At 36.8% G+C, this 26,529-nt stretch overlaps 3 protein-coding genes across 4 annotated transcripts; 1 reads left to right on the forward strand and 2 right to left on the reverse strand.

Moving 5' to 3' along the window:
* Positions 1-4,612: 4,612 nt before the first annotated feature.
* LOC121726344 lies at positions 4,613-11,781 on the forward strand. The gene is made up of 5 exons (XM_042113662.1): positions 4,613-4,843; positions 4,960-5,043; positions 5,882-6,011; positions 10,493-10,637; positions 11,481-11,781. Exons 1-5 carry the CDS (start codon positions 4,730-4,732, stop codon positions 11,638-11,640), a joined length of 633 nt encoding a protein of 210 aa, XP_041969596.1. The 5' UTR covers positions 4,613-4,729; the 3' UTR covers positions 11,641-11,781.
* On the reverse strand, positions 6,111-10,308 carry LOC121726342. Of its 2 annotated transcripts, XM_042113661.1 has the most exons (5): positions 10,223-10,308; positions 7,600-7,693; positions 7,311-7,411; positions 6,992-7,207; positions 6,111-6,677 (listed from the first exon to the last, which is right to left on the reverse strand). In XM_042113661.1, exons 2-5 carry the CDS (start codon positions 7,685-7,687, stop codon positions 6,168-6,170), a joined length of 915 nt encoding a protein of 304 aa, XP_041969595.1. In that variant the 5' UTR covers positions 7,688-7,693; positions 10,223-10,308; the 3' UTR covers positions 6,111-6,167. The 2 variants fall into 2 exon arrangements, with proteins under 2 accessions (XP_041969595.1, XP_041969594.1); XM_042113660.1 differs by lacking the exons at positions 6,111-6,677; positions 6,992-7,207; positions 7,311-7,411; positions 7,600-7,693 and adding an exon at positions 7,907-9,926.
* A 255-nt stretch (positions 11,782-12,036) lies between the features above and the next one.
* Positions 12,037-24,370, reverse strand: LOC121726399 (L-asparaginase 1-like). The gene is made up of 14 exons (XM_042113748.1): positions 23,900-24,370; positions 17,236-17,361; positions 17,041-17,153; positions 16,504-16,629; positions 15,689-15,813; positions 15,153-15,382; positions 14,582-14,739; positions 13,827-13,940; positions 13,685-13,741; positions 13,442-13,586; positions 13,174-13,303; positions 12,752-12,977; positions 12,237-12,378; positions 12,037-12,102 (listed from the first exon to the last, which is right to left on the reverse strand). Exons 1-14 carry the CDS (start codon positions 24,120-24,122, stop codon positions 12,050-12,052), a joined length of 1,968 nt encoding a protein of 655 aa, XP_041969682.1. The 5' UTR covers positions 24,123-24,370; the 3' UTR covers positions 12,037-12,049.
* Between the last annotated feature and the right edge of the window lie 2,159 nt (positions 24,371-26,529).

Genomic DNA, 26,529 nt, shown 5'->3' on the forward strand with positions numbered 1-26,529 from the left:
AAGTTTATCTCCACAGTTTGTGACTATAGTCTGTCATAAAGTGGCATTTTAATTGAATTTTTCAGAACGAAAAAAGATCGGAACGGCACCTTAGGTTTATTTCCACAGTTTGTCCATACTTTCGCATTTCCGCTGGTCGCTGTGCTAGCACTACTGGGGTCACCATTCACCAAATACGGATACGGACTACCGCCGACCACCAGACTATAACAGACCACCCATTGTGTGGGGACCAAGCATTTTCGAACTACTACTACCCCGAGCGAAACTAATTGGTGATCCCTGTTCTGTACCTTAGATACATCATACTGTTCATACACGAGCACTATATATTTTTTTATGAAATAAGGGGCAAACGAGCAAACGGGTCACCTGATGGAAAGCAACTCCCGTCGCCCATGGACACTCGCAGCATCAGAAGAGCTGTAGGTGCGTTGCCGGCCTTTTAAGAGGGAATAGGGTAATAGGGTAGGGTAGGGATGGGAAGGGAATAGGGGAGGGTAGGGAAGGGAATAGGGGAGGGTAGGGAAGGGAATAGGCCAGGGTATGCCGGTAGGGGATTGGGCCTCCGGTAAACTCACTCACTCGGCGAAACACAGCGTTAGCGCTGTTTCACGCCGGTTTTCTGTGAGAACGTGGTATTTCTCCGGTCGAGCCGGCCCATTCGTGCCGAAGCATGGCTCTCCCACGTATAATGACTCACACTAGCGGATGACGCGAAATTGCACGAAAAACAAACGGTTAATACAGTAGGTAGGTATACTGCATCGGAATCGGCCCGTACGCTCCTTTTATTTTTTTATGAAATAAGGGGGCAAACGAGCAAACGGGTCACCTGATGGAAAGCAACTTCCGTCGCCCCTGGACACTCGCAGCATCAGAAGAGCTGCAGGTGCGTTGCCGGCCTTTTAAGGGGTAATAGGGAGGGTAGGGAAGGGAATAGGGGAGGGTACGGAAGGGAATAGGGGAGGGTACGGAAGGAAATAGGGGAGGGTAGGGAAAGGAAAAGGGTAGGGGATTGGGCCTCCGGTAAACTCACTCACTCGGCGAAACACAGCGGAAGCGCTGTTTCACGCCGGTTTTCTGTGAGGACGTGGTATTTCTCCGGTCGAGCCGGCCCATTCGTGCCGAAGCATGGCTCTCCCACGTCAAAAACGTCCTTACGTGTTTTCAGTAATTACCTGAATGACTTTGGCGATATTGATTGGTTTGATTTTTTAAATTGATTTATAGGCAAACGACGAACCCAAGTTATGTTGGTCGGGTTACATCATGCGCTGTGCCAGTCGGGTTAAGTTCCTACTTCCTATAACTTTATTGACACATGGCCTCATCCAAATCCCTACCTAGGTAGGCTCCTGGCTAGAGCTTGCCTTGGCAGCTAGTCCTAGTTCTCGCAATCAAACGCGAATAAAATAAACTGACAACAATCCTTCTTATAGCCTATTGGTAGAAATTAAGAAGATAAGTATTTTATAGTACTTATTAGGTTGGGGAAAAATTTTCTTCGCATTGTGTATAAAAAATCAAAAGGTTTTTTTATAAAGTTTATTTACAATTGACTAAAGTTTATAGGTGCCATTTTGTTCGATAACTTTTTGCCATCTTTGGTAGGAACATGATCCCATTGCTATAAGAATTTTGGGGCTTCTGATGAAAAAACTGCGACAAGTGGTTTTGGCAGTCTTTTCGTGATGTCAACCTGACACTGCCTAAGGAATTCTGCAGCGACCGAAACATGTGGAAAGCTGAAGGTGCAAGGTCAGGACTATATGGCGGATGCATTAACACCTCCCAGCCAAACTCCATTAATTTTTGCTAAGTGGCTAAAGACGTGTGACTTGTGAGGTCTAGCGTTATCATGGTGAAAAACCACACCCCTTCTGTTGATTAATTCCGGCCGCTTTCTCTCAACTTCTTGCTTTAATCTCATCAGTTGTTGGCAGTACGTACAATTCAGAATCGATGGTCCTGCCTGGCGGTAACAGCTCATAGTGAATAATGCCCTTCCAATCCCACCACACACACAGCATCACCTTGTTGCGAGTTAACCCGGGTCTGTGAAGCCTGACCGGCCTTTGACCACGATCTTTTTCGCACGTTCTTGTCGTACGTGATCCACTTTTCATAACCAGTTATCAGCTTCTTCAAAAATGTTTCGGTTTTATTAGGTACCTACGTCGTAATAAAGAATCACAAATGAGTACACGGTTCATTAGGTTTCTTTCAGTGAGCTCATGAGGCACCCAAATATCGAGCTTTTTTCTGTACTCACCTTTTTTCAAATGCGCTAAAACCGTTTTGTGGTTAATCCCCTGCAGTTCTTCAGCTACATCGTAACTACTAATATGCCGATCTTGCTCCACTTTTTCAAAAATGGCATCAGTTTTGTCTGTAACAGGGCGACCAGAGCGACGTGCATCTTTGATATCAAAATTTGCGCTACTCTCACAAATTTGTTTCCTGGCTTGTGTTGCATTTTTACCTTTTTTGTAATAAAATTATAAAATGTATCGAATTTCTTCATTAGAATCACTCATTTTAACAATAAGACTGGGTTGCACCAACTAACTTTGACTTTAACCTTAACTATAACCGGAAAAATTGACAGATGTCGTATGAGAATATGGGGTGTTTGGACGCCATATTTAACTTTAACTATAACCACGCCTTTGGTGCAACCCAACCTGAAACAAATGAAATTCTCACATTTACCTGATTTGAATTTGGGATTGTCTTCTGTAAAATTAAAACGTTCTACCTAATGATACCAAAATCAGCCAGATGCAATTGGTATAGCCCAAGAGATTTTATGACAAGTTCATACATACTATATTGCGAAAAGACTTTTTCCCCAACCTATTACAACTTCGTTCGCGGTGATATTCATTTTACACGTTGGATAAAAACTGTAAAGTCCCTTAAGTATCTGAAGAACAAACTTTATCTGAATCGGTTCAGTAACCTTGCGCCAAAATTCTTCTATCACGCGAGGACCGTACATTTTTTCCAGGACAAAAAGTATCCTATGTCCTTTACCGGAACTCAAACTATCTCCATACCAAATTTCAGCTAAATTGGTTTAGCGGTTTGGGCGTGAAAAGGTAACAGACAGACAATCATTTACACTTTCGCATTCATAATATTAGTATCGATTTGTACTTCTTTAAATCTCCTCTTTCAACTTTCAAAAGATCTCTCGCTGCAGGCGACGTACTGCGTGCAGAGTGCAGACAGTGTAAAATTGTGAAATATTGTTAATTTGTAGCTTCTTTGTAACCATAATAGCACCACAGACTTTAAAATTTTAGAACTGCCAAAAATGTAAAAACAGTAAAAGTAGAGAATAGAAAAACCCGTAACAATAAAGGTTTAAAATCATGTTGCAATTGATTTAGCTTTAATTATTTGTACCCAAATATTTGCCTATACTTGCTAAAACTTTATTAAAGAATTCCCTAGAAGGTTTTTTGAAACTTTGAATTAAATGCGAAATAAAAAATAAAATCGTATTAAATATTATATTATGTCGCTAAGTTTCCAAAAATATCATTATACCATAAGGGATATCGCAGACGGCACACTTTTTGTGTGGTCGAGTCTGCGGCGCACATAGGTACAATCTGCACGGCCGCTGCAATCTCCAGGTCTGCGATCTCCGTTATTTATAATATTTCAAGACATTTCAAGCAATCTTAAGTATTTAGAGGTAAATTTTAATAATTATTTAATACGAATGGCACGAATGGGTCGGCTCGACCGGAGAAATACCAGGTTCTCACAGAAAACCGGCGTGAAACAGCGCTTGCGCTGTGTTTCGCCGAGTGAGTGAGTTTACCGGAGGCCCAATCCCCGACCCTATTCCCTTCCCATCCCATCCTTACCCTCCCCTATTACCCTATTTCCTTTTAAAAGGCCGGCAACGCACCTGCAGCTCTTCTGATGCTGCGAGTGTCCATGGGCGACGGAAGTTGCTTTCCATCAGGTGACCCGTTTGCTCGTTTGCCCCCTTATTTCATAAAAAAAAAACGATCAGATTGCTTGAAATATTAATAAAGCCGTATAATACTTTTTTTGGTAACATCATAGCGACATACATTTAATACGATCTGTATAAGGGAGATCGCAGACGACAGACTTTTTGACTCGATCGCACAAAAAGTCGGTCGTCTACGATCTCCCTAAGAGTTTGCAATAATCGCAAACTCTTAGATGCCAACTGAAGTTGTATAATATTATTATTGTTACTTGCTACTTTGGTAATTTTACATGTAATTTTCTTAGCATCTTCTAATCAGGAGCCACCGACAGCCAGACTTTCGTACAGATAGGAACGACCAGCAACTATGGAGCTTCGGGCCTGGTTACTTTAGATGTTAAGAGGTATATAGGATAACTTTCAGCTTTTCTAAAAAGACAAAAGTCAGGTAGTCGCTGGCTTTTACTCAACTACCGTTGTCAGTAATTGTTGTAGCATCGCATTTTATCTAATACATTGTCAAAAAATGTGTGTATGGCCCCTTAGAAGGTGACAGTTTCCGGACTATTCTCTACTTCCTACATCATGACTATTTGAACTAAATACATTATTGTATGAAGACATTTGCACATAACCTACCGTGAACACAACAACTTGTACATTAGCTCAAATTATTTCGAAATTACCCGCAATTTTCGAGTTTGCTTCTGTGACTTATTTGGTTTTTTGACTTACAGAATTTTAACGGTTATGCATTTTCTTGTGTCTTTTATATTGGCGTGTGTTATTTTGGCTAATAGTGCTGAAATGTCAAGGAAAGAAGCCAGATTCATAACTTTTGATACCGATAACAATGATATACAAGTAAGTGGAAATCAATTTTATTATTACAAAAAACTGAGAGTGTTGCGTAGCTTTCAGTCATAATATTATAAGTAATTATTAAGGTGGAACCTTTACTTAGACTATTTATTTTTCAGGTGGGTCTAGATTTTTCAATACCATTCATAAAAATACCACTGAAAAAATTCGACGCCTTCACACAGTTTGACTTGGAAGGACTGGTAACTTTTTGACTTTGCCCTTTTTCTTCTTGCCTGTGTTATGTAATTTTAAAATCGATGAAAAAAAAATCCGGCCGAGTGCGTGTCGGACCACGCGCAATATAGGGTTCCGTAGTAGCGCTAGTTTTTGATAATTTTTGTATGGTCAATGAATGTACATTTATAACGTGTTTTACGCTACTAACAACATCATTTCAGTTAGGTACGTTCAAAGGAATTTGAACGAAAAGTTCCTACTTATATTATATTAATTCGCGGAATATTTTTTTTAAGTTGATCGACTATTACTCAATAGGTAACTAACTTATGAAGTATTCTTAGCCGTGATAATTTTCCTTTTTAATTCAGCATATTTCCTACTCCCATGATTTTTTTAACATTTCCAGAAGCACCGTTTAGCTGGTAGAAAAGCGGAAAAATTGTTAGAGTCTAACGATTTTTCCGCTTTGAAACTTCATATTTCACAAATGGAAAAAACCTATCCAACGACATCCCACACGGGTGGTGGACGCGAAAAAACAAAAACATCCATCCCCGCTTGATGTGTAGGGGAGGTAGGTACCTGGAGGTACCATAAAAAAAATATTTTTAAGACTTTCAGTCGGCATCATTAACATGTGCATTTATGCCAAATTACAGCTTTGCAGGCCCCGGAGCGAAATAGTCTCTGAGCAAAACCGCGGACAGAGAGACATACAGACAAACAGACAGACGGACAGACCGTGAAAATCGGGAGAAACTATAAGGGTTCCTTGTTGACGGAAAGCTAAAAATAAGTTAAATACATTTTATGTTTTGTTACGTTGCTTTGGCTACTCTGTTTTATTCGAACTTTCAGAGTTTTCCGAAAATCAACGTGAACCCCTCGGGATTGGCGATCAGTGGGTTTCTTCTGATTGTGACGAGTCTGCTTGCTCCTATCTTCAATAATGCGTTCTTGGGTTGGCTTCCTGACCGAAGGTCTAGAGGTAAGTCTGATAAAAATTATTTAATACTCAAACTCAACATAAAATTTTTATTAAGTAATTTTTTTATTAAACAACACAATTTAGCAAATAAAACAAAAAGGAACAAGAGCACAATATGGTTAAAAAAATACAACAAATCGACTTCATTGGACCGCATCATTTTTTCGTGCGTCTTTTGGACTTGACCGAGGGGCTGGATTTCTTGGATTTCGGACTCTCCACCACACCAGCATCAGCCGGCACATACTGTGTCTCCACATGGATGAAGTTCTGTCGCTTAGCAGCAGTGAGGTCGAAGCAGCCAAACGGCGGAGTATACTCTATGTCCCAAGTCGCGTTACTGGACAACGAACTTAGGGATTCATCTTTACAGATGCACGGAGGTTCCTCGAACGCTGGACACTTCTCTATGACCTTGTCTATGCCGGTGAGATCGTTGCAGAATACGTCCATGTAGGCACACTTGCAGATGTCCTCAGCGGCTTCCGCCAAGGCTTTTCTTATCTCGGCATCCCTCTCCTTCTTCAATTTGATCATCTTCTTCGCTTCGACTTTGGCCTGCTCCTCTGGACTTCGTTTTTTGATGATTTTGAACACCATAGGATCGCAGTCGACGTACGGATACTCGTTTGGACCGAGTTCAGACAAATCCTTTAGTGGGTTCACCTAAAATATTTCGTTAATTTATTTTTGTTTCTTTCTAGTTTCCATCTTTATATTTTTATATACCTAAAGGTAAAATAAGAGAGGAATAATCTGATCTTATTCATACAGCGATGTCAACGTTGGCGTTGATGATCGATATAAAATGTGAAATTTTAAAAACGGTTTTTTTAATGAAGAGTAGCCGTTAGCCCAGCCACAAAATTCGGTGGCTTCGCTGACCATTTAGTTAGCGAGCGGTCAGCGCGGACAGCGCCACACTAAAAGTGACTTACCTGTATTAGTATAAAAGTAGAATATTATAATATTATTCAAACCTGTATTGTGAAAACGTCTCCTTTCCTCTGAACCTTGAGCGTCGGTTTCGGTTCCAGGACCTCCTCTGGCTCGTCGTCTCCATTGTTCACGGTCTTCTTCTTTCTTTGCTTCTTCTTCTTGAATCTGTCTTTATCGTAACTCACGCGTGGAACTTTAAAAGACATCACTTTCGATAGATTCTTTGTGATCACACCCGGCTGCCATTTACGCTTTGGCTGCAAAAATAATTTGTTATACAGGGAATTTTATTGAAAATGAACACAGCGCTTTCAAAAAAAATGTATCACATTTTTATATGGACTTAAATGTAAAACTAACCATCTGTACTATAGGATCCGGAATATTCCAAAGCCAACCCATATCAGAAGGTACAGGATAACATAGATTTTGAAAGGAATGTTTGTGACCAATAGAGTTTCCTGAAATTACCATAATTTTTCAAAATGCTTATTAGTAGGTAGAAATTAGTATTGAAAACTAAAATCTAAGTATCGATGCATTAAAATTCTTAATCTTCAACCGTCAAATGCACAAAGTGTACAATAACTAATACATGTACTCGAATCTATTTACTTATTAGCTTTATAAAAGTAATATAATTTGCTACCTGGGTATACGTCTCCAAACGAGTAGTTATATTTAGATGACGCATTCTTCTTCCTTTTCTTCTTTTCGATTGAATCTTCTTCGCTCATTGTTATCTAAGAAAGTTTGTACAGATCAAAATGTAATTACTGACAGTGTTCCAACTACCTATTTAGAATTTAAGCTTTTAGATTCTTTTCTTGAAATAATAATGCATAACATTGTGTTAAAAAATAGGGAATAAATGAAAGTTCTGTAACTTAAAAAAATAGTTTATTTGATTTTTATACTTATTGAGTTACAAAATAAAATAGACAATGACTTTGAGATCTAATTAGTTCCGTTTTGTGTCCGTTTGTATTTCTCTTGTATCGCCAGCTTATGAGCGCCGCAGCAGTCTTTACCTGTTAGAGACATTAACGTTTGTTCCTTATCACAGCATCGTCTGTCTGTATCAGCGTTAAATTCTTTGACACATCGCAGGTCTTGAGTTTTTTCAGGTGCCATGTAATCGTTTAGCGCTTTCTTAATTCTCTCAAATTCCTTCGAACAGCACACTTTACCGGCTTCGCTGTAACTCGGTGGCAAAGAGGGGACTGCTGCTGCTTTGTACATTCTTGCGAAACCATCTGGTACTGTGCAGGGTCTGCCTATAACAGGACAGGGTCCGAGAGTGATCGGTGGTAATCCGTACGGTAGTGGCTCAGTATGATTCTCTTCTTCTTCATTTTCATTCGTTTCGTTTTCTTCGTGTAACATTGTTGTGACTGGACAGTTGTCTTTGTGCTTATACGATGGGCAGTATGGCTTATGTGCCTTTCGACTAGCGAGACTCCTAGCTTTAGCGAGGCATTTACAATCAGCAGCTTTACATGTTTTCTTATGTACTTCCTCAGACGCACTACATTTGCAGTCTTTGCTAACCGATACTTCATAACAATTAAGGATGGCGAACTTTCGTTTTGACTCTGATATTTTAAAATCGTATAGATTGGGGTGGTTAAGCGCATTTCCTAGGTTCGCCTGCTGTATCGTAATGTCATCTAAACTTTTATGGAGATCGTGAGAGTTTGAACTTGAGCTGCAACTGTCAGAGCTATTTACATCGGTATCAAATTGTCGTGACACGTATTGTTTGTCGTACATACATTCTTTGAAGTCGTTATTTTTATGGGTGTGTAGAACATACGTCATCAGATTTTTACTCCCTTTAGGCGTAGCGCCAGTACCGTACATTTTACCTTTTAATTCTGCGCACGTCTCTCCTGCGTGTGTGATACCCCCACAGTTAAGACACAATGCTTTATTACTCTGTTTTCCTTGCATTTGTTTATCTGGACAGTCCATTCTGTGCTCGCGGTCGTCCTTACAAACACAACTGCCACAAACTTTGGTTGGATCAACGGGTTTCGTTCCACCTATAAAACCTTTAGTTGCGTTTTTATACGTGTCTAAGTTTCGAATATACCTTTTGACCTTATGTGCTAAAGGACAGCTAGTATTTCCACAAGGCCCAGTTATATCTCCCATACGTATTTTATCTATAGGATATTTTTTAATTTGTTTCTTATCTACAGACTTAGATTTTGATTCAACATGCGTATGGCTATGTTTACAACTGTCCACATTTGTACATGCAAGAATTTTCTCTTGGCTTTCATTTTTATAAACTGGATTATTCAAGGTAGTGGTTTCGTAAAGACTACCAACCATACAAAAATTGGGATCATTGCCATCAACTTGATTACATTTAAACATACCCGGCGCCTTATTAGTTCTAAACACGAAATTATCAGGTTCTTTCATAAGTTGTTGAAACTCTGTTATTATGCTTTCGCCAAGTGCACTTAAACGAAGAATAAATTCTATCTCTCCAACTTCCCTACAGCAGCATTCAGCGTTGAGCGTCGTACTCTGTTTCAGAGTTAGTGGTTCATAAATTCTGCACGGGTCTGTATTAGCTTTCAACATGTGGAAGAAGTTATTATCCCAATACATAGTTCCAATACCTATGAATTCGTTCGAGTCTTCTTTTTTGTCATCGGTCCAAACTTCGATTTCTAGGGGGAATTTGTTGAGGATCATTAGTATAGTATCAGGGTAAGAAGGGAAAAGGTACGATTTGCCAACACGAATGCTTCTTGCCCATTTCTTTATGCCGTTCTCTTCGAAGACTTCATCTTTTTCGTCTGGATTTTTCGCCAGCTGACCTTCTTTTATAATGAATTCAACTTTCGGTCCAAATTTTGTCTTTATAATGAGCTTCTTGTCTTCGCTGTGCTCAATTTCTTTGGCGAACACTTTAACTCTATCAATCAAAATCTCTATCAGGTACATTTGCTCCATGACCTGCCGAGATCAAGGATTTTATAAAACAATTGGTAAGTGTAATTTGCGAACACTTTTCATGTCACATTTTCGATGCAGAATGCAAGCATTACTTTTTCCGTAACAGTAATATCTTTGTAAAAATGATTTAGTTTGCACCTCAATTAATTTTATTTTAATATCATTAATATTTCAAGAATCGAAAGAAAATGAGACCGGGCTACAAAATACGTGCTTTCAAAAAATATTTTTTTTATGATATTAAAAACTATAGATATAATATTTAAACACAAATTACTGAATATTTTATTACTTACTGTATTCTTTCCCTCGGCCCTGTCTTGTTAAAATATTTTATTTGGTAGGTACTGAAAATTTTATTTTGTAACCCGAAAGTATGGCCGATAAATGACAGTTCTTAAGTGTCACAAAATTGGTCATCTAGATTAAAAAAAGTAAATTAAAATATCCAAAAAGTTTCTAATGCAGATTTGATGTGACCCCATCCAACAAAATATGATTCTGAATATGGCGTGTCGGAAATATTTTTTCTTATCCATAGCTTTACGTATCCAAATTTTTTCCAGATGCTGGACTAGATACGCAGTTCCCAATGGAAGTGACAGAGAAAATACTGAAGAATAGTCGAGGATGCCCGCAGCGCTTCGCATGCTGGCTCAGCCAGAAATCCAATCGCAGCGAGTCATTGGACACATGGAATGGTCTACTAAGGTAAAGCAATCTTTGCTAACTGTTAACACCTAATACCTATTAGGGTTACTCTGTCTATATATGCAGCATGCTTGGATAAGGCAGCATGATGTTTAGACAAACGATTATTAAGATCAAGGTCAATATTATCAGCAAATAAGATGATATTAGTAGTATAAATATTGTATTAAGAGGAATCCACACCGCCCTTTTTTCCATACAAACGTTGTCTCCTGTTTCCTCCCTGGATAATGCTAGTAGAGTTATAATTTTTTTCCTGAATATCTACGGCCACTAATACAATGTCCCTATGTTTTCTTTTTTTTTCATAATTTAATTATTAAATAAGATATGAACGTTCAAAAACCCAAAAAAATGCCCAGATTTTCCGCTGTGTTCAAAGTCCAGAAAACAGATTTGGCTAGATTATACAAAAAAAAGCAAAACATAGGAACACAGCTCAAGCCTTTTTTTAATCTTTAATGAAAAAAGTACTTAAATCGGTTAAGTTTTGGAGAAGGAATCAGGGGACAACGAATCGTTGATTTTCTGGATTTTCTGCAGTTGTCTCTATCGCGTTCTGCGGTATAGGCTTGAGGTAAGGGAGACAGCTATAGATATTACACGTACTTTTTTTTCATTTCTCTAGCCGCTATTGTATCCTCTTAAGTATATACAATCATTATATTATCATTTGCTCATAATATTGTGAATGTTTTTCAAAATGTGGGCAAATGATAATATAACCTTATAAAATTACTTACAGCGATACCTTACTAAGTAACTGCACATTTATAGCTACCACTAAACGAAGTACCCAAATATGTTTTTCAACTTTATAGATTTCACATCTTTTTATTTTAGGAACGAGCTGCTATCACAAATCTTCAACACCACGAGACTGGTGAGGGCGACCGCTAGAGGTCTGAAGGGTCTCAACTGCGAGGCTTACTCCCCTTGTCCCATCAACAATGAAGCCTTACCACAGTTGATCTCCAGTTTTAATATCTTAAAAAACTCTTAGATTAAAATTGTTTCTACATTTATGTCAAAGAGCATGTAGAATTTGGTACATAGGTTGTCTCGCGTTCATATAGCGAGCAAAACAGACAAGTAGTCATGATGAAATGTACGAAATTCTACCTGATCCTGATTAATTAATTATATTTTGACTGATGTTACGAAAATAAACAAATAAGAATTTATCCTATTACTTTTCGTTAATCATAAAGTTAATATTACCTATTCCGATAGGTAATATTAACTTTATGTCGTTAATGGAAACAACAATTTTGTAGATGATAATTTTAATTTGACTATTGAATGTGAAAGTATTTTTTAGATGTTGCTCGATATCTCGGGAATCGGGAATACTAACAATTTTTTATGGAAAATTTTAGATAAGTTGTGTTACCAAGTTAGTTTATCTTGCATCATAATATCACACAACCATCTGCGCTGACATTTATAACAGCAGTAACATTATCTGTAATTACAATCGTAGCCATTAATTAATCATCACTTAAATGTCTTAGTATGTGTGGATATGATACTGCTGATATTATTCTAAAAGGCTGAAAGGTGTAAGAAGAGTAAAATCAAGAAATTGGTATCATTTACTTTTATTGAGCAATGCTACCATGTCTGCATTGTTGAGTTTCTTGGCGTAGTCCAGTGCGGTGAAGCCGACGACGTCCGTCATATCCTGGACACCTTGCTCCAGTAAATACTCCACCACTTGTGGATGGTTGCAGAGCACGGCCTGAAATGTGTTTGCTATTAGCTCTAACTCTTATATGACTTGATGATTTATCGCCCCAGATGTTGTATCAACAAAGGCACCCTGACCCTGACTGAACAGAGAAATCATATCGTTTAGAGTTATATACAATTCAGAGTTATAATTATATTATGTAGTTTATCGTTTAGACACATACGTAAATTGTGATTTAGTTGATCATTTATCGAAATATGTATACAATATGGAGGAAATAAGTATCTCGATTAGTAAATTAAGTCAATTAAAGTATATTGCCTTGAAGTAGTTCAAATGATCAAATTAATACATTTTTAATTCGTCCACCCTAATTGGAATGGCCATGGAAAAAATTAAACATGTTCAAAATTGGCTCTACCTTATGCAAAGCAGTCTGTTTCATCTCGTCCTGCATACTAAGATCAGCTCCAGCGATCTTCAGAGATTGAAATTTGGTCAGAACACCGGTCCTCGCGGCAATGGACAGCAGTTCAGCTATCGGCTTCGCGTCCATACTGGCAAGATGCGCCCCGCATTGCATCAGCAGCGTTATTATTTTGTGGTTGTCGGTATGGATGGCTGTGAGTAGCGGGGATTCTCCACACCTATTTAATAATTGAGATGATTAATGAAGTTTTCGAGATAATTTTAACTCTTTATTTTATTTCAAAGAAGGAATCAGATTAAGAGTGTTCCCTAGACCTGCTGTTTCAGTATCTTTAATTCATTGATCTTTACAGTTATGTTTCGTCAATATTATTTAATTATTATTTAACATAATAGACACAGAAGAAGTCTCACCTTGTTTTCATATGAACATTGGCACCGTTTTTCAATAGGAACTCTATGATCGGGAGATTCTCTTTTAAAATTGCCTCGTGTAGCGCTGTTCTTCCTTCAGAATCCGGCGCATCCACGTCAGCGCCCATATCTAAATCAATATGAATATTATTAAATAAATGTTATCGACTTCAAATAACATAAAAAGTGGTAGTTCGAAAATAGAGCCTTGGGGTGCTCCTAATTCTTTTAAACATGTAAGCTAATTCTACGGCATAGTAACACTTACCTAACATCTTCTTGATAGTTCTGAGTTCGTCGTGTTCTATGGCATTCAGTAGCAACGCACTAAATACTTTCTCTGTAACTTCTATGAGCTGCTTTGGTGATTGAATGTTAAGGCTTACAGCTAACGCGTCTATGAGAGTATTATCCTGAAAAGATACATAATTTCGTTTATTAATATGCTATATAACATTTATATTATTGTGTCTTTTGTGTCAATTTTTACTATAGATTATAAGAGCACTACCTCAACAGGTATGGATGATGTGTTAGTCAGTTCACCTCTTATGTTTGTCGCCATCATCTGAAACCAAAATATTCGCATGAAAATGTTATATTTTAATTTTAAGGCTTTTATGAATTATAATATTAATTTGATACTTATTTACCTCAACCTTCTCTTTATACGTGAGTTCAGTCTTAGTGAGTACATACGACAACTTGGTCAGAGCCGCCTCCGGTGTCATGTCGTACCCAGATACTACACCGCATTCGGTAATAAGCTGCAAATAGAAATTTATTCATTGTTATCATAATAGATTAGTAACAAAACTTTTGTGGCATTATTGTCAAATCCAAGGGTAGTTTCAGGATCATCGATGATCAGTTTCACATCTTGACCAGTTGTTATAGCAATTGTTGATGGTAATCGATTGGTTTCATCATCGTCACAGCTGTGACCGTCATTATCATAATCATAAAATTCATCAGATTTTTTTCATTTTTTCATTCATAATGTCTATGTAACCTATGTAACGTAACATCTATGTAACCTAAATTCGCAATAAATAAATGATTATGATTATGATAATTTACGACTATTTTATTTGGATCTATTATATTACAAAAAAAATAGTTTTTAAAAGATTAATTTTTTCTCACTTTTTTTGGTAAAAAAGTGGGCCCCGTGCGAGTTTCTTACGCCGGTTCTTCTCGCCGGGTTAGTTCCCGAACCGGTGGTAGGCATCATGTAGGACTTTCTGAAAACATTTATTTTAAATTTATTCAGAAATAAAACAATTTTGATTTGATTTGATTGATTGATTTACACACGAAATTATAATTCAGACAAAAGATAGGGTATCTTCTAGGGGATCTTTTGTCGGAATAATGCAATTGATTTTGCAATATTCAGTCATATTACCACTCCAGTCTCATACATGCCGGCCTCCACGCCACCTCTAGGACACTGCGTGATATTGACGAATATGACGCCTCTGTGGACAGCCGCACGCAACTCGTTGATGATATCCTCACGGTTCGACGGAATGTTACCAGCGCCGTAGCTCTCTATCACAACACCTGAAATTTTTAGCAAAATTTGTAGATTCTAGAACATTCGCTCTTACGGGAGAATTAATTCTTTAGCTTCCAATTTCTCTGACCTCGCGCGTACAATGCTCATCCACACTAATATAATAAATGCGAAAGTGTGTTTGTCTGTCTGTCTGTCTGTCTGTCTGTTACCTCTTCACGTCCAAACCGCTGAACCGATTTTACTAAAATTAGGCATGGAGATACTTTGAGTCCCGGGAAAGGACATAGGATACTCTTTATGCCGACAAAATGTACGGTTCCAGCGCGATAAGCAAACTTTGGCGAACCGTAGTTGCGGGCGGCATCTAGTTACAGATATCCTAACGCAAAGGTAAAGTTTAATTTGTTCTAGTTTTCTTTTGCGTTGAATGCCTCTTGAAACTTTGTCAATACCCTACCTTCAATAGGCGGCTGGCAGAAAGCCTTGATCACAGATGAGTTGATGCTTGGGAATATTCGCAGTAGGCCAACGTTCTTGGACATTCTGTTGTGAAGCTGGCACTTCTCTATGACGGTGGGCTTGAAGATCGCCTTCTTGTTCACTTGGAAGTCGATGCCCACCTCCACCAGCGGCACACAGTTCGGTGAGTCGAAGGCGAAGAGATTGTTCACTGAGATCTTGCTTGTCCTGGAATAAGGATAATGTTGAACTTTATTTATTAAGTATCTTACTTTAGTTTCATCACCTTGTGGGACGGATAACCGACATATTGTATGAATAGTCGGAGGACTGGCTTTTTCTGGCTGACTCATGATCTGTTTGTCTGTTTATCTGGTCTTTCCACCTAAACTACTGAACCGATTTGGATGTTTGGTATTATTTTGAATCCCAGAAAAAGATATAGGTAGGATAGACTTAACACGGAACAATATATCTACGGTTCCCGCTGGAAGTTTCATAGTTATTGAGATCTATTGAAAACAATTTTGTTACCTGTTGCCTCTGAAGAGTTTCCCGCCGAAATATATGGTGACTTCCGGAATGTTCAAGCCGCCGGATATCAACAGCGAGGACACGAAATTGTCTGAACCATCGCTTCTCGGCTCGAATATTGGAATCTGAAAAGATCAATCTTTAATAACAGTCAATAAAGAATTATAATATGATCCAAGCATCATTTAGTACAACAAAACTTACAAGATAATATCAAATATGTGTACCATCTAGGAAATTGATTTCTAGGAAGTTGACGAACCAACGTCATTTACGGCCGTTCCCAATATTTGATCTATCTCTGGTTTTGCCCTACTAGAGATAGGAATAGCTCACATTAGACATAAATTTATGTCAATTGTGAGCTATTCCTATCTCTAGTAGGGCAAAACCAGAGATAGATCAAATATTGGGAACGGCCGTTAGTCGGATCATGCCAATTCAATTTTATAATAATTGTGATCTGTCGGCTGGGTTTGACGTAACGCGACCAAACTACGAAGGTCACCCATCTGAATAGGAATCAACTTCACTGATAGAACATTGTCATTAAGGTATGGTTGGTAAAAACAGGTCTAACTGCCGCACTCAGAGTGGAACATTAATTAGTTAATTGTAATTAATTCTCTCTCTCTCGAATCTATTGACATCTCATTCTTTAAAATCGAATGAGTAGACAGACAGACTGTAGGCAATAGGTCTAACCTAAAATGCCTGAAACAGACTTTCGACAGAGTGTCAAAATCATTGCCTTTTGAACATAGTCGGCAAAAAGTATATAAGCTATGATAGTCGGGTAAAAAGCTTCAACAAACCTGAGAGCCAGTGAGCACGATGGACTTTCCGATGTTCTCAAACATGAAGGACAGCGCTGATGCCGTGTAGGACAACGTGTCGGTGCCGTGCAGCACCACGAACCCGTCGTACTTCTCATAGTGACTCTGAAAATGTACAGCAGTTTAGCAGAGAGAAATAGAGAAGGGGGAAGAGGATCGAAACGCTCTTACAGACGAACGGCACTTGTCGACGGCAGTTGACGGCTGCCGTCTACACTTGTCTGTAAGAAGCCTAAAGAAAAGAAATTATGGTAAACCTGCTAGGCTTTCCGGTTTTGTAGGTATATGGTGATATTTGGGTGCTGGCAGTGTGTGGTCAGGTGGCTAGAGGTGCATTAATACACATAATGTAACAAGGTAGTTTTCTATTGATTTAAATAATTATTAGCTACTTTTGGGATCTTTTTGTATCAATTCAATCAATTTAATAAAATCTACGCCTCTTCAATAACAGAATGAGAGCTATTCTAATGTATGTATTGTTTTTGTTGGTTGTAACAGTTGAAGAAGACATACCATGATATCTTCAGCGATCTGTACCCACTCCGCCTCCGACATGTTCGACGAATCCAGTAGAGTCTCATACTCTATTATTTTGTAGAATATTCTTATGTCAAAATCCTTCACCTCTGAAAATTAGCATAAAATCAATTCAAATGTTAACTAGAAGTATATTTCACCAAAACCCAAGCAAAATTAAATTTAGCTAACCTGGTAACACCAACAAGGAAGTGTCAAAGTCAGTTTCGCTCAGTCTTTGCCGCCAAAATGTGTTGTCGTGTAGTTGTGGGTATCCTCTTATGAGATTTTCGAAAGCGCCTTTTTGAGGTATTAGTACTGAAAAAAAAAATATAAAAAATTATGATAACAAATTATTTTAATGCTTTCTTATCATTTATTTTATTGTTTTAATACAACCTACTCTATTTTTTAAATAAAATAATTGTATCTTTGTCATTATCACTATCAATGTCATTTAGCCTAAGTTGCTGACCCATATAAATATTAAGTAGGTAAATACTAAATAGTAAGTTAAACAATTTTGATAACTTTTATATAATTTCCTATCTTATCTTTGTGTATTCTAATTGCCGTCTAGCAGTAAGAATAACCCTTGTATTTATAATGAAAAGTTATTTTACATCTATATTTTTTAATAATAGGAGTTTTTAGAGGCACTTTATACCTATAAGGATTTCCCTATAATAAGGAGTGCCGTTTCCCTTAAGCAAAGACCATGGTTTTATCTAGTCTAATGGAATCCCTCACAAAAAGATCCCTGTTACCTGTAGCACCGTATAATACCGTGACAAAATAATTAAACCTAAGTAATATGTCCTTCCCTCGATACAATCGATACAACAAAGTACTATCAGATAATTTTCTTTATATGTACATGGCAGACATGAATTTGGACCAAATTACGAGGCCCTCAATTTCTCTGATACGAGTAGTACCAACATAGATTGATCATAGTATTAATATTATTAAGTTCATAGATATACACGTGTAAATTATATCTGCGTACATTGTGAAAGTAATAAAACCAGTTATGACGGGATTCGATCACTGCTCATGTCGCGTTATACTTATCGTAGTGAAATAATGTTATCACTTATCAGTCAATAAGCTTGGCCTTATCACCACTATAATATAAGAACATTAATTAGAGCAAAAATTCTTATTTGTTTTCCCAGCCGCTGCATGCAATAAGCACAAAGATTTATTTTGTTACTTGGCGTATCGCTAGCTTGCGAGTTGCGAGAATATAGGCGTAATTCAAAATTAACAGTTGAGTTACAATAACTGTTGAATTTTTTGATGAATAGTGGCATATTTAGTGATCGTCGTTGTTTCTGATAATAAATTTGTATTTTTAAGAGACATTAAAGCTAATAAACGACATAAGTTGATTTTTATAATTTGGAGTCTCATAAATAAAGACTGATGTCTGAAACCCCCCTTTGTATGACGATTTTTTAAATATTTTTTAATAAAAGTTCTAATTTTTTTATGTTTTTTAATTCTACGATAAATTTTCTTTTAATCAGTACAGTCAATCCCTCAATAAATAATTTACATTTTGGGTTAGGTATGCATAAAAATATTTACAAAGAAATTAAAAAGTGCAATTCTCTAAAATCAATAATTTTTAGTTGCGTCTATATTCTCGCAATCCAGCGGTATGTCTGGTCTTTGCAGTCTGCATGGTGATAAACTTGGCTATACTCAAAACCATGAATCCTAGGTATAAAGTTTTGTGACTATTCCCATGGTTCAAAGCATCCTACTAAGTATCATAAAACGGCAACAGATTTTGACTTTTACATGGTGTTAAATTTTTTTTAGCTTTCACTGGTTGCACACTAGCACTATCACCTACTAGGGTCTAGGACACTTAAAATCTGGTGTAAACAGCCCTTGATAATTAAGAGGCAATAGCTAATTATAGCTAAGCTAAGCAGCATGTTAATCGTAAACAGAACAACATCATGCAAACAACATATTGCGTGATCTCTCGCGTTATCAGTTATCACATAACGCTAATATAACAACAATAAGAATAATTGCATATTACATCTCCGCAAATTTTGACACAAACTTCTAAATTTCTATTGTAACTTATAAATTATTATAATCAACGATGCTACAACGACGATGACAATGACGACCTCTGTAGCTTAGTGGATAAGCACGTTGGTAGCTCAAGCCGGTGGTCGCGGATCGAATCCCGCCGACGCGACAGAACAAAAAGTTTTCAAAGTTCCTAGGTCATGGATGTGTATTAACAAACATCCTTGTAAGTGTTTTTGTGCGAGCAATCTTTTTGATAAATTGCAGGAAAAATGTGCACATTGTGCGTCAGTACATTTTTCTTACGCGTGACAATAAATCATGATACACTTCCTAGCTATGCTAGCATTCTTTTAAATAGATAGTAATTAATAATTTTAAATAATAACTTGTGTCTTCACTGTCGACCAGAACTTTGCACTGTGCAAAACCTATGCAGAGTACATACACCTACAAACCAATCGGATATTACCTACAGATTTCTGAAATAGAGCCTTACTAAAGACAGTGAAGAAGCGGGCCATAGCCTGCCCTAAATCTTCAAAATATATTTTCAGGAAATTCTGACCTAAATTATTCATTTCGTACATAGTTTAAATCGGGCTCAGTCAGCTAAATTGTAATGACACCACGGTTTAAAGAAAAACCGACGAATTTAACAAACTTTTGGTGTACGTTACATCTTTTACAGCTAATTATATACTTATATTTTTAACTGACTGTATAAGATATTTTAAAATAAAATATTTTATCAGTTATCAGTCTACAACGTGCTCCCTTATCTATATTACGATTTACGACTATTACGAGTATGTTACCTAGATATTACTTAATTTATCTCTAGGTACGCAAAAATTTAAGAATTTTCTTTTTAAATAAGTTTTGATGTAAACCCCAAACAGCGAATTACAAACAGCTTATTTGTTTAAAAATTTAAATCTCAGATCGACACTATTTCGTGGTTTGCTTAAAATATAGCAAGATCCAATGATGAAAAACTCAAAGCAGATATGTTACGGGAAATAAATAATAATAAAACGAGCGAATAAAAAATTACTTTGCGACTGATGATGAGCATACTGTTTTAATAATATGAGCGGTATTAATTTGACTAAGCGAAAAATAAACTAAACTAACGACTAATATTGATTTATAATAAAATCCAGAACGAGCTTACAAAATGTGGACTGCGATTAATCTATTTCAGATATTAAAATTCTATCCGAGCGACTGTATTACTAAGTGAGCGACTGGAAATACATAGCGGGCAACTTCAATATTAAATATAAACACACCGGAAAAATTAGAGGAACATAACAAAATTTTCAATTTTTTTTAAATTGTTCACTGATTTTTATATATTTATTTATTTATTTACTAATTGATTATTAAAAATAAATTTTATATAAATTTAGGGCATAAAAACGTGAAAAATAGAAAAAAATCAGCGAAAATCAAAAAATTAAGAAAATCTTTGAAATTTCAGTAGTAAGTTTTTAAGATAAATTCTCCATTTTTATTAAATAAATGTCATGTTAAAAGCGTGTAATGCCTTCTATGGATCTTAAGAGGGCCTGGATACGCCATTCCATGCTTGCATTTTAATTGTCAATCATTTCCTGTGGGATATTCTCCTACTCCTCCAGTAGCGCCAACTCGAGCTCCTGGACACATTTTAGAGGAGTCTTAACTCGTACCGTTCACCCATTGATGTGCCACACGTCTTCAATCGGATCCACATCCGTAGACCACGCTGGTTTCTCCACCTGGGCTACGCCAGCATCGTTTAGGTAATAATGCCCGATTTTGTTACTCTATGGACGCACATAAAATTGAAATTACTACCTAAAACTGTGTAAAAGGCACACCATGCAGTTCCAGGATGTCGGTGCTATAGCCCTGTACTGTCAAAGTACCATCATCTATAATCATCAGCTCCATGCGGGCTCCAAATCATATGCAACTCCAAACCATTACGAAGCCTGCATCATAAGCCACTGTTTCCGGTAAGTTTGATGGCCTGTAGCTTTCCTTAGGATTTATCCACATTCTTTATCGCCTGTCAATACAATGTACACAGAATTTGCTCCCATCACTGTACAGCACAAGATTTCACTCACTTGTCTAATTTTGATGTTCACGCGCAAATCTTAGCCTAGCTCTTCGGTGTCCTATCTCAAGTTTTGGTGCCCTTGCTGGCACTTTTGAGTTTAATTTAACTTCTTTGAGTCTTCTTCTTACTGTACAATCACTTACACGTTCATCTTGGACTTGTTCCGACAGGTTTCGTGTCTGCATAGCAGTTTGAGGTCGATTTCTTAAGTTTTGTTTCCTTACAAAATGGTCATCCTGAACCATTGTCACCCGATATATGCCTTGTTCTCGTCTCCGAACGTAAGATCCAGTCTCTCTGAAGCGTTGAAAGTTACGATGGGTTCATCGTAACTTTCAACGCTTCCACGGAAGCCGACACACCTAAGGCCTGATAGACCGAACGGTAGGTGTGACCTTTTTCTATCGTGGTTACAGCTCTAGCTGTCGCAGATGCTGGGAAATCACTAATTTTGTATCTAAGCAATGTGTTCTTCCAAAAACCAAACAATCAAATGAGCTGAGCATACCTTGCACCCCGCTAAAACGCCATTCTTATCAGGATCACTTACAACGTCAATAATCGAAAAACACTTATTAGGGCATAATTGCTATAAAAACCTATCAACTTGCCAGTTTTGTTCAATATTTTATTTCTTGAATGAGCTTAGAAGCTATAGAAAAGGCTTTCAGACAGCCCGACCCACTTGAGTTCAAGTTTTGGCCCTTTTTACCTATGTTCCGCTAATTTTGCCAGTGTGGTAGATTTAATTTTTCTAAGTGAGGTTATTTATTACGAGCTACTAAAAAGTTCATTTTGAGCAAACTTTTGTGAGCTGCTTTATTAATGATAATTGGTTACTGATATTCTATTTGAGGCTTTATATTTTATATTTTGATACGTGTTTTAATGAAAACTACATATTGTTAAATGCGTGCGAATTCGAATGGGGGCGGGGCGACGAATCGTTGCAGTCAGGTGAGTTGGGCTACGGACCAATACGACTTTTTTGGGTTAGGTTAGATTAGCTTATATAGGTTAGGTTAAGTTAGCTTCGCTGCGCTACGCTCCCGCCTTAGCCATCGTGGTTATTTTTTTGTAAGCCACCCATAAGTCGAATCATAATTGAAGCCAGTTTTTTTTTTTTTTTGGTATAGGTCGCCATTAAAATTTTACCCATTTCTTTGACGTTCCGTTAAGGATTATAATTTGTGTAATTTATTAATGATTATAAACGGGGTTTGGGGTCCCCCCTCCCCCCCTCCTCCCCTGCCCCTCTAAATCGTTGGGTATGATTTAAACTTTTACCGTTTAATTTAAGTTCCTACAAATAGAACAATACATATTTTGGGATCATCAAATCAAAGTATGAAATCCTTTCTATCTCTGTTAGCTACCACTTTTTTCTCATATAAAATTGTTGTTCCTCTTATCCAAATGAAGCTACTCGCAAAAAATTTGCTTGATAGTAATTTTAAAAAAATTGTTCTAGGGATCCCTGATTAAAAGTGTTTCATCAAATAGTTATTTCATATGCATTTTTTTTTTGTTTTAATGTGTGCTCATTATACTCTGCTCATTAATGTATTTTTCAAAGTGGTTTTTGGTATTCGAAACACTTCATTTAAGATAAAATGCCGCTCGTATAAAAATTACATTTGCCAAATATTGAAAAAAATGCAGGACGTAACGTTGACACTCAAACAGATATTAGGTCGCTCAAAAATTATAAAGCTGCTCATTTTGTATTTTAAGTAACTCAAATATATAATTTCTAAGTTGCTGTTCTGTTAATTTCTCCTCACTCACTCTCAGTCGTTCAAATAGTAATTCTGTAACCCAAATTTAGTAATTTTGACACCTAAAACTGTAATTTACAGTCACTCGATTAAATACTACCCATATGTTACTACCGCGCGCGTTGTGAAGATTCAAATACGGCCCAATTGGGCCGTCTGTTGTTTAGTCTGCATCGAGCGCAGTCACGAACGTGCTGCGTCTTGTCTTACCTAAATAAATTGAAAATGACGTCGTGCGTGTATCGAAAATGTACCAATTATGACTCGAAAGTAAACAAAACACATAGAATCTCTTACCACATGTCTTGATTGCAATAAATACCTCGATTATTTACATTTTCAATTATTTTTTCGAACAATCTGGAAAAAATCAATTTTCGTCATAGCTCAGGCGAAGAAAGAGATAGCGATACAATTCGACGTTTAAAAATAGAAGTGTCTCTTTTATGTAAATGGTTTTCGTATCTTTTGTTTCACTTATCTGTCAAATTTGTCAATGTTTGCAATTTTGAATTTGAAAATTGTTCGGAACAGATTTAAGCCGGAAAATAGTATGGACGTAACATATCTGTATAAGTAGAATATCATTGGCAAGATCCAACATCGATGTTGGAGACTCTACATAAATAAAATATCGCACGAAATAGAGAACTTTTGTCCACTATTCACATAGTTATGTAAGATATAATAAAGATATATGATTAAATTTAACATTTACTCGTACTATTGTATAGGTACTTAGTTATAGTATTTTAATGTTCAATTCGACGATAAATGTAAAGAATCATCAGAGACTACACATTTCCTTAGTCTATGGAATTATTTATTATTTACAACAACGCAAACGCCATAAAAATAGTTTTGTCGATATACGGAAGACTATGATCTAAGTACATAAATTAAAACTTACCACCATTTCTATTCTTCACCATACCAATGGTACCACCAGTATATATGACCAGCACCCTTCGATCATTCCTCCCAACACTTTTCAGGGTACTCCCCGAAGATTTGCACGACAGCTCCATGAAACTTCGCGCCTTTTTCACTTTTGCCGCCACTTTCGTATTCGAAACGTGACCATTTAAATTTGGAATTTGTTGTGTATTCGCAGTTGGTGTTGATGTTGTCATATTTAGAAGATTTTTTTGCCTAAATTATTTTGACACTTTTTTACTTTCTCCCTTTGAGTAGGTACGTTAACACTTTATTTTTTTACTGTGTAATTTTAAGCACGTTTACACTTTCTTTATAAAAGAATTATTATTCATTAAAATACACATTTTTAGTTAAAACTATTAAAACAGCGAAATCACAACATTCTTCACTGTCGATAACAAGTAAACTACTTCACTCAGATAACACGCGGGAAGGGAATGACCCAGTGTGTGGTTATGAAAGTCTGCCAATTAAAAATAAACATGATTACGAATAACACCTTGCGTTACATTGCGTGTTATATTGAGATATTTTTGTACATGCTCGCGTACTTACTACGCAGTGTATAGCACAAACGATCTTAAAATATAACACTTTGCGATCCATTGCGTGTTTTGTACTTGTGAATGCTCACGTAGTTACTACGCAGTGTATATCTTAAACGATCTTAAAATAGAGACTTGTATTTTTTTTTGTGACATGATTGATGAACCAGTAGGCATACTACGAAACAATTTTGAGACTCAAACAATCGTGAATCGGACGAGAATGCCGCGTCCTGCTCTAACAACGTCATGTCACGTTTGTTGAGTAGGACGTGGCATTTTCGTACGATTATTTGAGTCTCAAAACGGTTTCGTGGTACGGCCCCTGGAAACGAGCATAAGAATCGTCTGGTGGTAAACAATTGCCGGCGCCCTGCGGTCATGGACACTTGCAATGGCAGAGAAGTTTTAGTTGCGCGAATTGCTTTGGTCCTTAAAATCTCATTTTAAGTTAAGGAGATGAACCTTAGACCTCCGGTAACCTCATTACCTCACTCACTAGGCAAAACTATCGATGTTTAACGATGATTTTCAATGAGCCCGTGATTCCAATCAAGCCGACCTATTGGTGCAGAACCTCAGCTTTTAACTTTTTAATTTTTTATTTTATACAATTAGTAATTACCTATTATGTCATTGGTACTTACCGCTATAAAGAGAACATAATATTTATTACTTCTGTAATGACGAAAACAATAAAATGAACTCTTAAAAAATTGCATTGCATTTCCGTAATAGACACACCTTTTATTTTAGAATTAACTTCTTTTACATTATAAATAAGCAGCCTGCGAAATTAATATATTAATTAAGAGATCTTCCTTTCTAAATCAGCTCTGTAGAATGAAAAATTTAGATTAGGTAAGTAATAGTATCATCTAATGTATCCTCAAATTTTTTAGATTTAATAGTATTTTGATATCGTTGGATTTAATAGTCCCAAGTCCCGACTCTTAAAAAGTAGGTACATGGCAATTAGGGACAAGTTATAATAATTATTTAATCCAAAAATAAATAAATAATATTGTCGATTTTTTGTAGGTTATTTTTTTACATTTTATGTAGATGGCATTATTATAAGTTTATGGTAGATGATATGTAGCACAGTACTTATAGCAATATGATAGGGACTATTAATATTGCTATACTGTGGTATGTAGTGAATAAATTCTCTTACTTCTAAAATGCTTCTAAAATCTGTGTTTCATAGAGTTCTAATAAAGCTTCCTCTCCTTTCCTTGGCGTAATTAAACTTTGGACATTGACTGACATCAAAGATCACAGATTAAAAAGCGAACCGCCGCGCCCACTCCTCGCCCATTTTTGGGTAGCGATTTGGTAGCGATGTTAAAATTATTGTTCGTAAAACCGTAACCGTAGTCCGTACTGCGTAACCTAAAATCTAACTAAACTTTCAGTTTTATTCTACTGCAATATTGTGTTAGTGGCGTGCCATGAAGCGTTCCATGCAATATTGTGCACCATGTAGATGTCACAGCCGACTGGTTTAAATAGCCGTTCAATCAAACAGCTAGCCCTTTGACTGAACAACGCCATTCAATCACACTTCTAGCTTTTAGATTGAATATTTTAGTCGCTCAAAACGTTCAACACTACAGCTGATTCAAAAGCCGCCGTCTAATTGAAGTAGTTCAGCGCGCACCGCTGCGGCGCTAGGTGCGTTTTATTTACAATATGGCGTCAACTAGCAGGTGTTTGTTGGTGTTTGTGGTTGTTTTTCGGAAAGAAAGTACTAGTTAATAAAAGTTACAAGTGTTATTAAAGAGACAAAAATTATGGAGACACATACGAGTGAACCAAAATTTCAACAAATATTCGAGGAGAAATTGCGGGATTATGAAATACGTCACTAAGGTATTTATTGCAATTCCATAAATATTAAATCAGCTATAATTATTGTATGTGCTTAATATGTTCAAAATTAGTTAGAATACAGTTTTTTCAGTCTTCCCAAAGGGGGGTTGGCGGCGACCGTCACCAAAACACGCCTCAGAATTTTTTATTTTTACTTATTGCATTAAACTTTTGGTCACCC

Source organism: Aricia agestis, chromosome 4 (genome assembly GCF_905147365.1).
Source record: "Aricia agestis chromosome 4, ilAriAges1.1, whole genome shotgun sequence".
Lineage (NCBI taxonomy): Eukaryota > Metazoa > Arthropoda > Insecta > Lepidoptera > Lycaenidae > Aricia > Aricia agestis.

Coding starts and splice junctions, on each gene's coding strand:
- LOC121726344 (XM_042113662.1), top strand. CDS start 4,730: ATGCATTTTCTTGTGTCTTTTATATTGGCGTGTGTTATTTTGGCTAAT. Junction 6,012..10,492: donor TCCTGACCGAAGGTCTAGAG/GTAAGTCTGATA, acceptor AATTTTTTCCAG/ATGCTGGACTAGATACGCAG. Junction 10,638..11,480: donor ACATGGAATGGTCTACTAAG/GTAAAGCAATCT, acceptor TTTTTATTTTAG/GAACGAGCTGCTATCACAAA.
- LOC121726399 (XM_042113748.1), bottom strand. CDS start 24,122: ATGACAACATCAACACCAACTGCGAATACACAACAAATTCCAAATTTA. Junction 15,814..16,503: donor TCGTGCTCACTGGCTCTCAG/GTTTGTTGAAGC, acceptor TGATCTTTTCAG/ATTCCAATATTCGAGCCGAG. Junction 13,304..13,441: donor AACTATCAAGAAGATGTTAG/GTAAGTGTTACT, acceptor ATATTGATTTAG/ATATGGGCGCTGACGTGGAT.
- LOC121726342 (XM_042113660.1), bottom strand. CDS start 9,923: ATGGAGCAAATGTACCTGATAGAGATTTTGATTGATAGAGTTAAAGTG.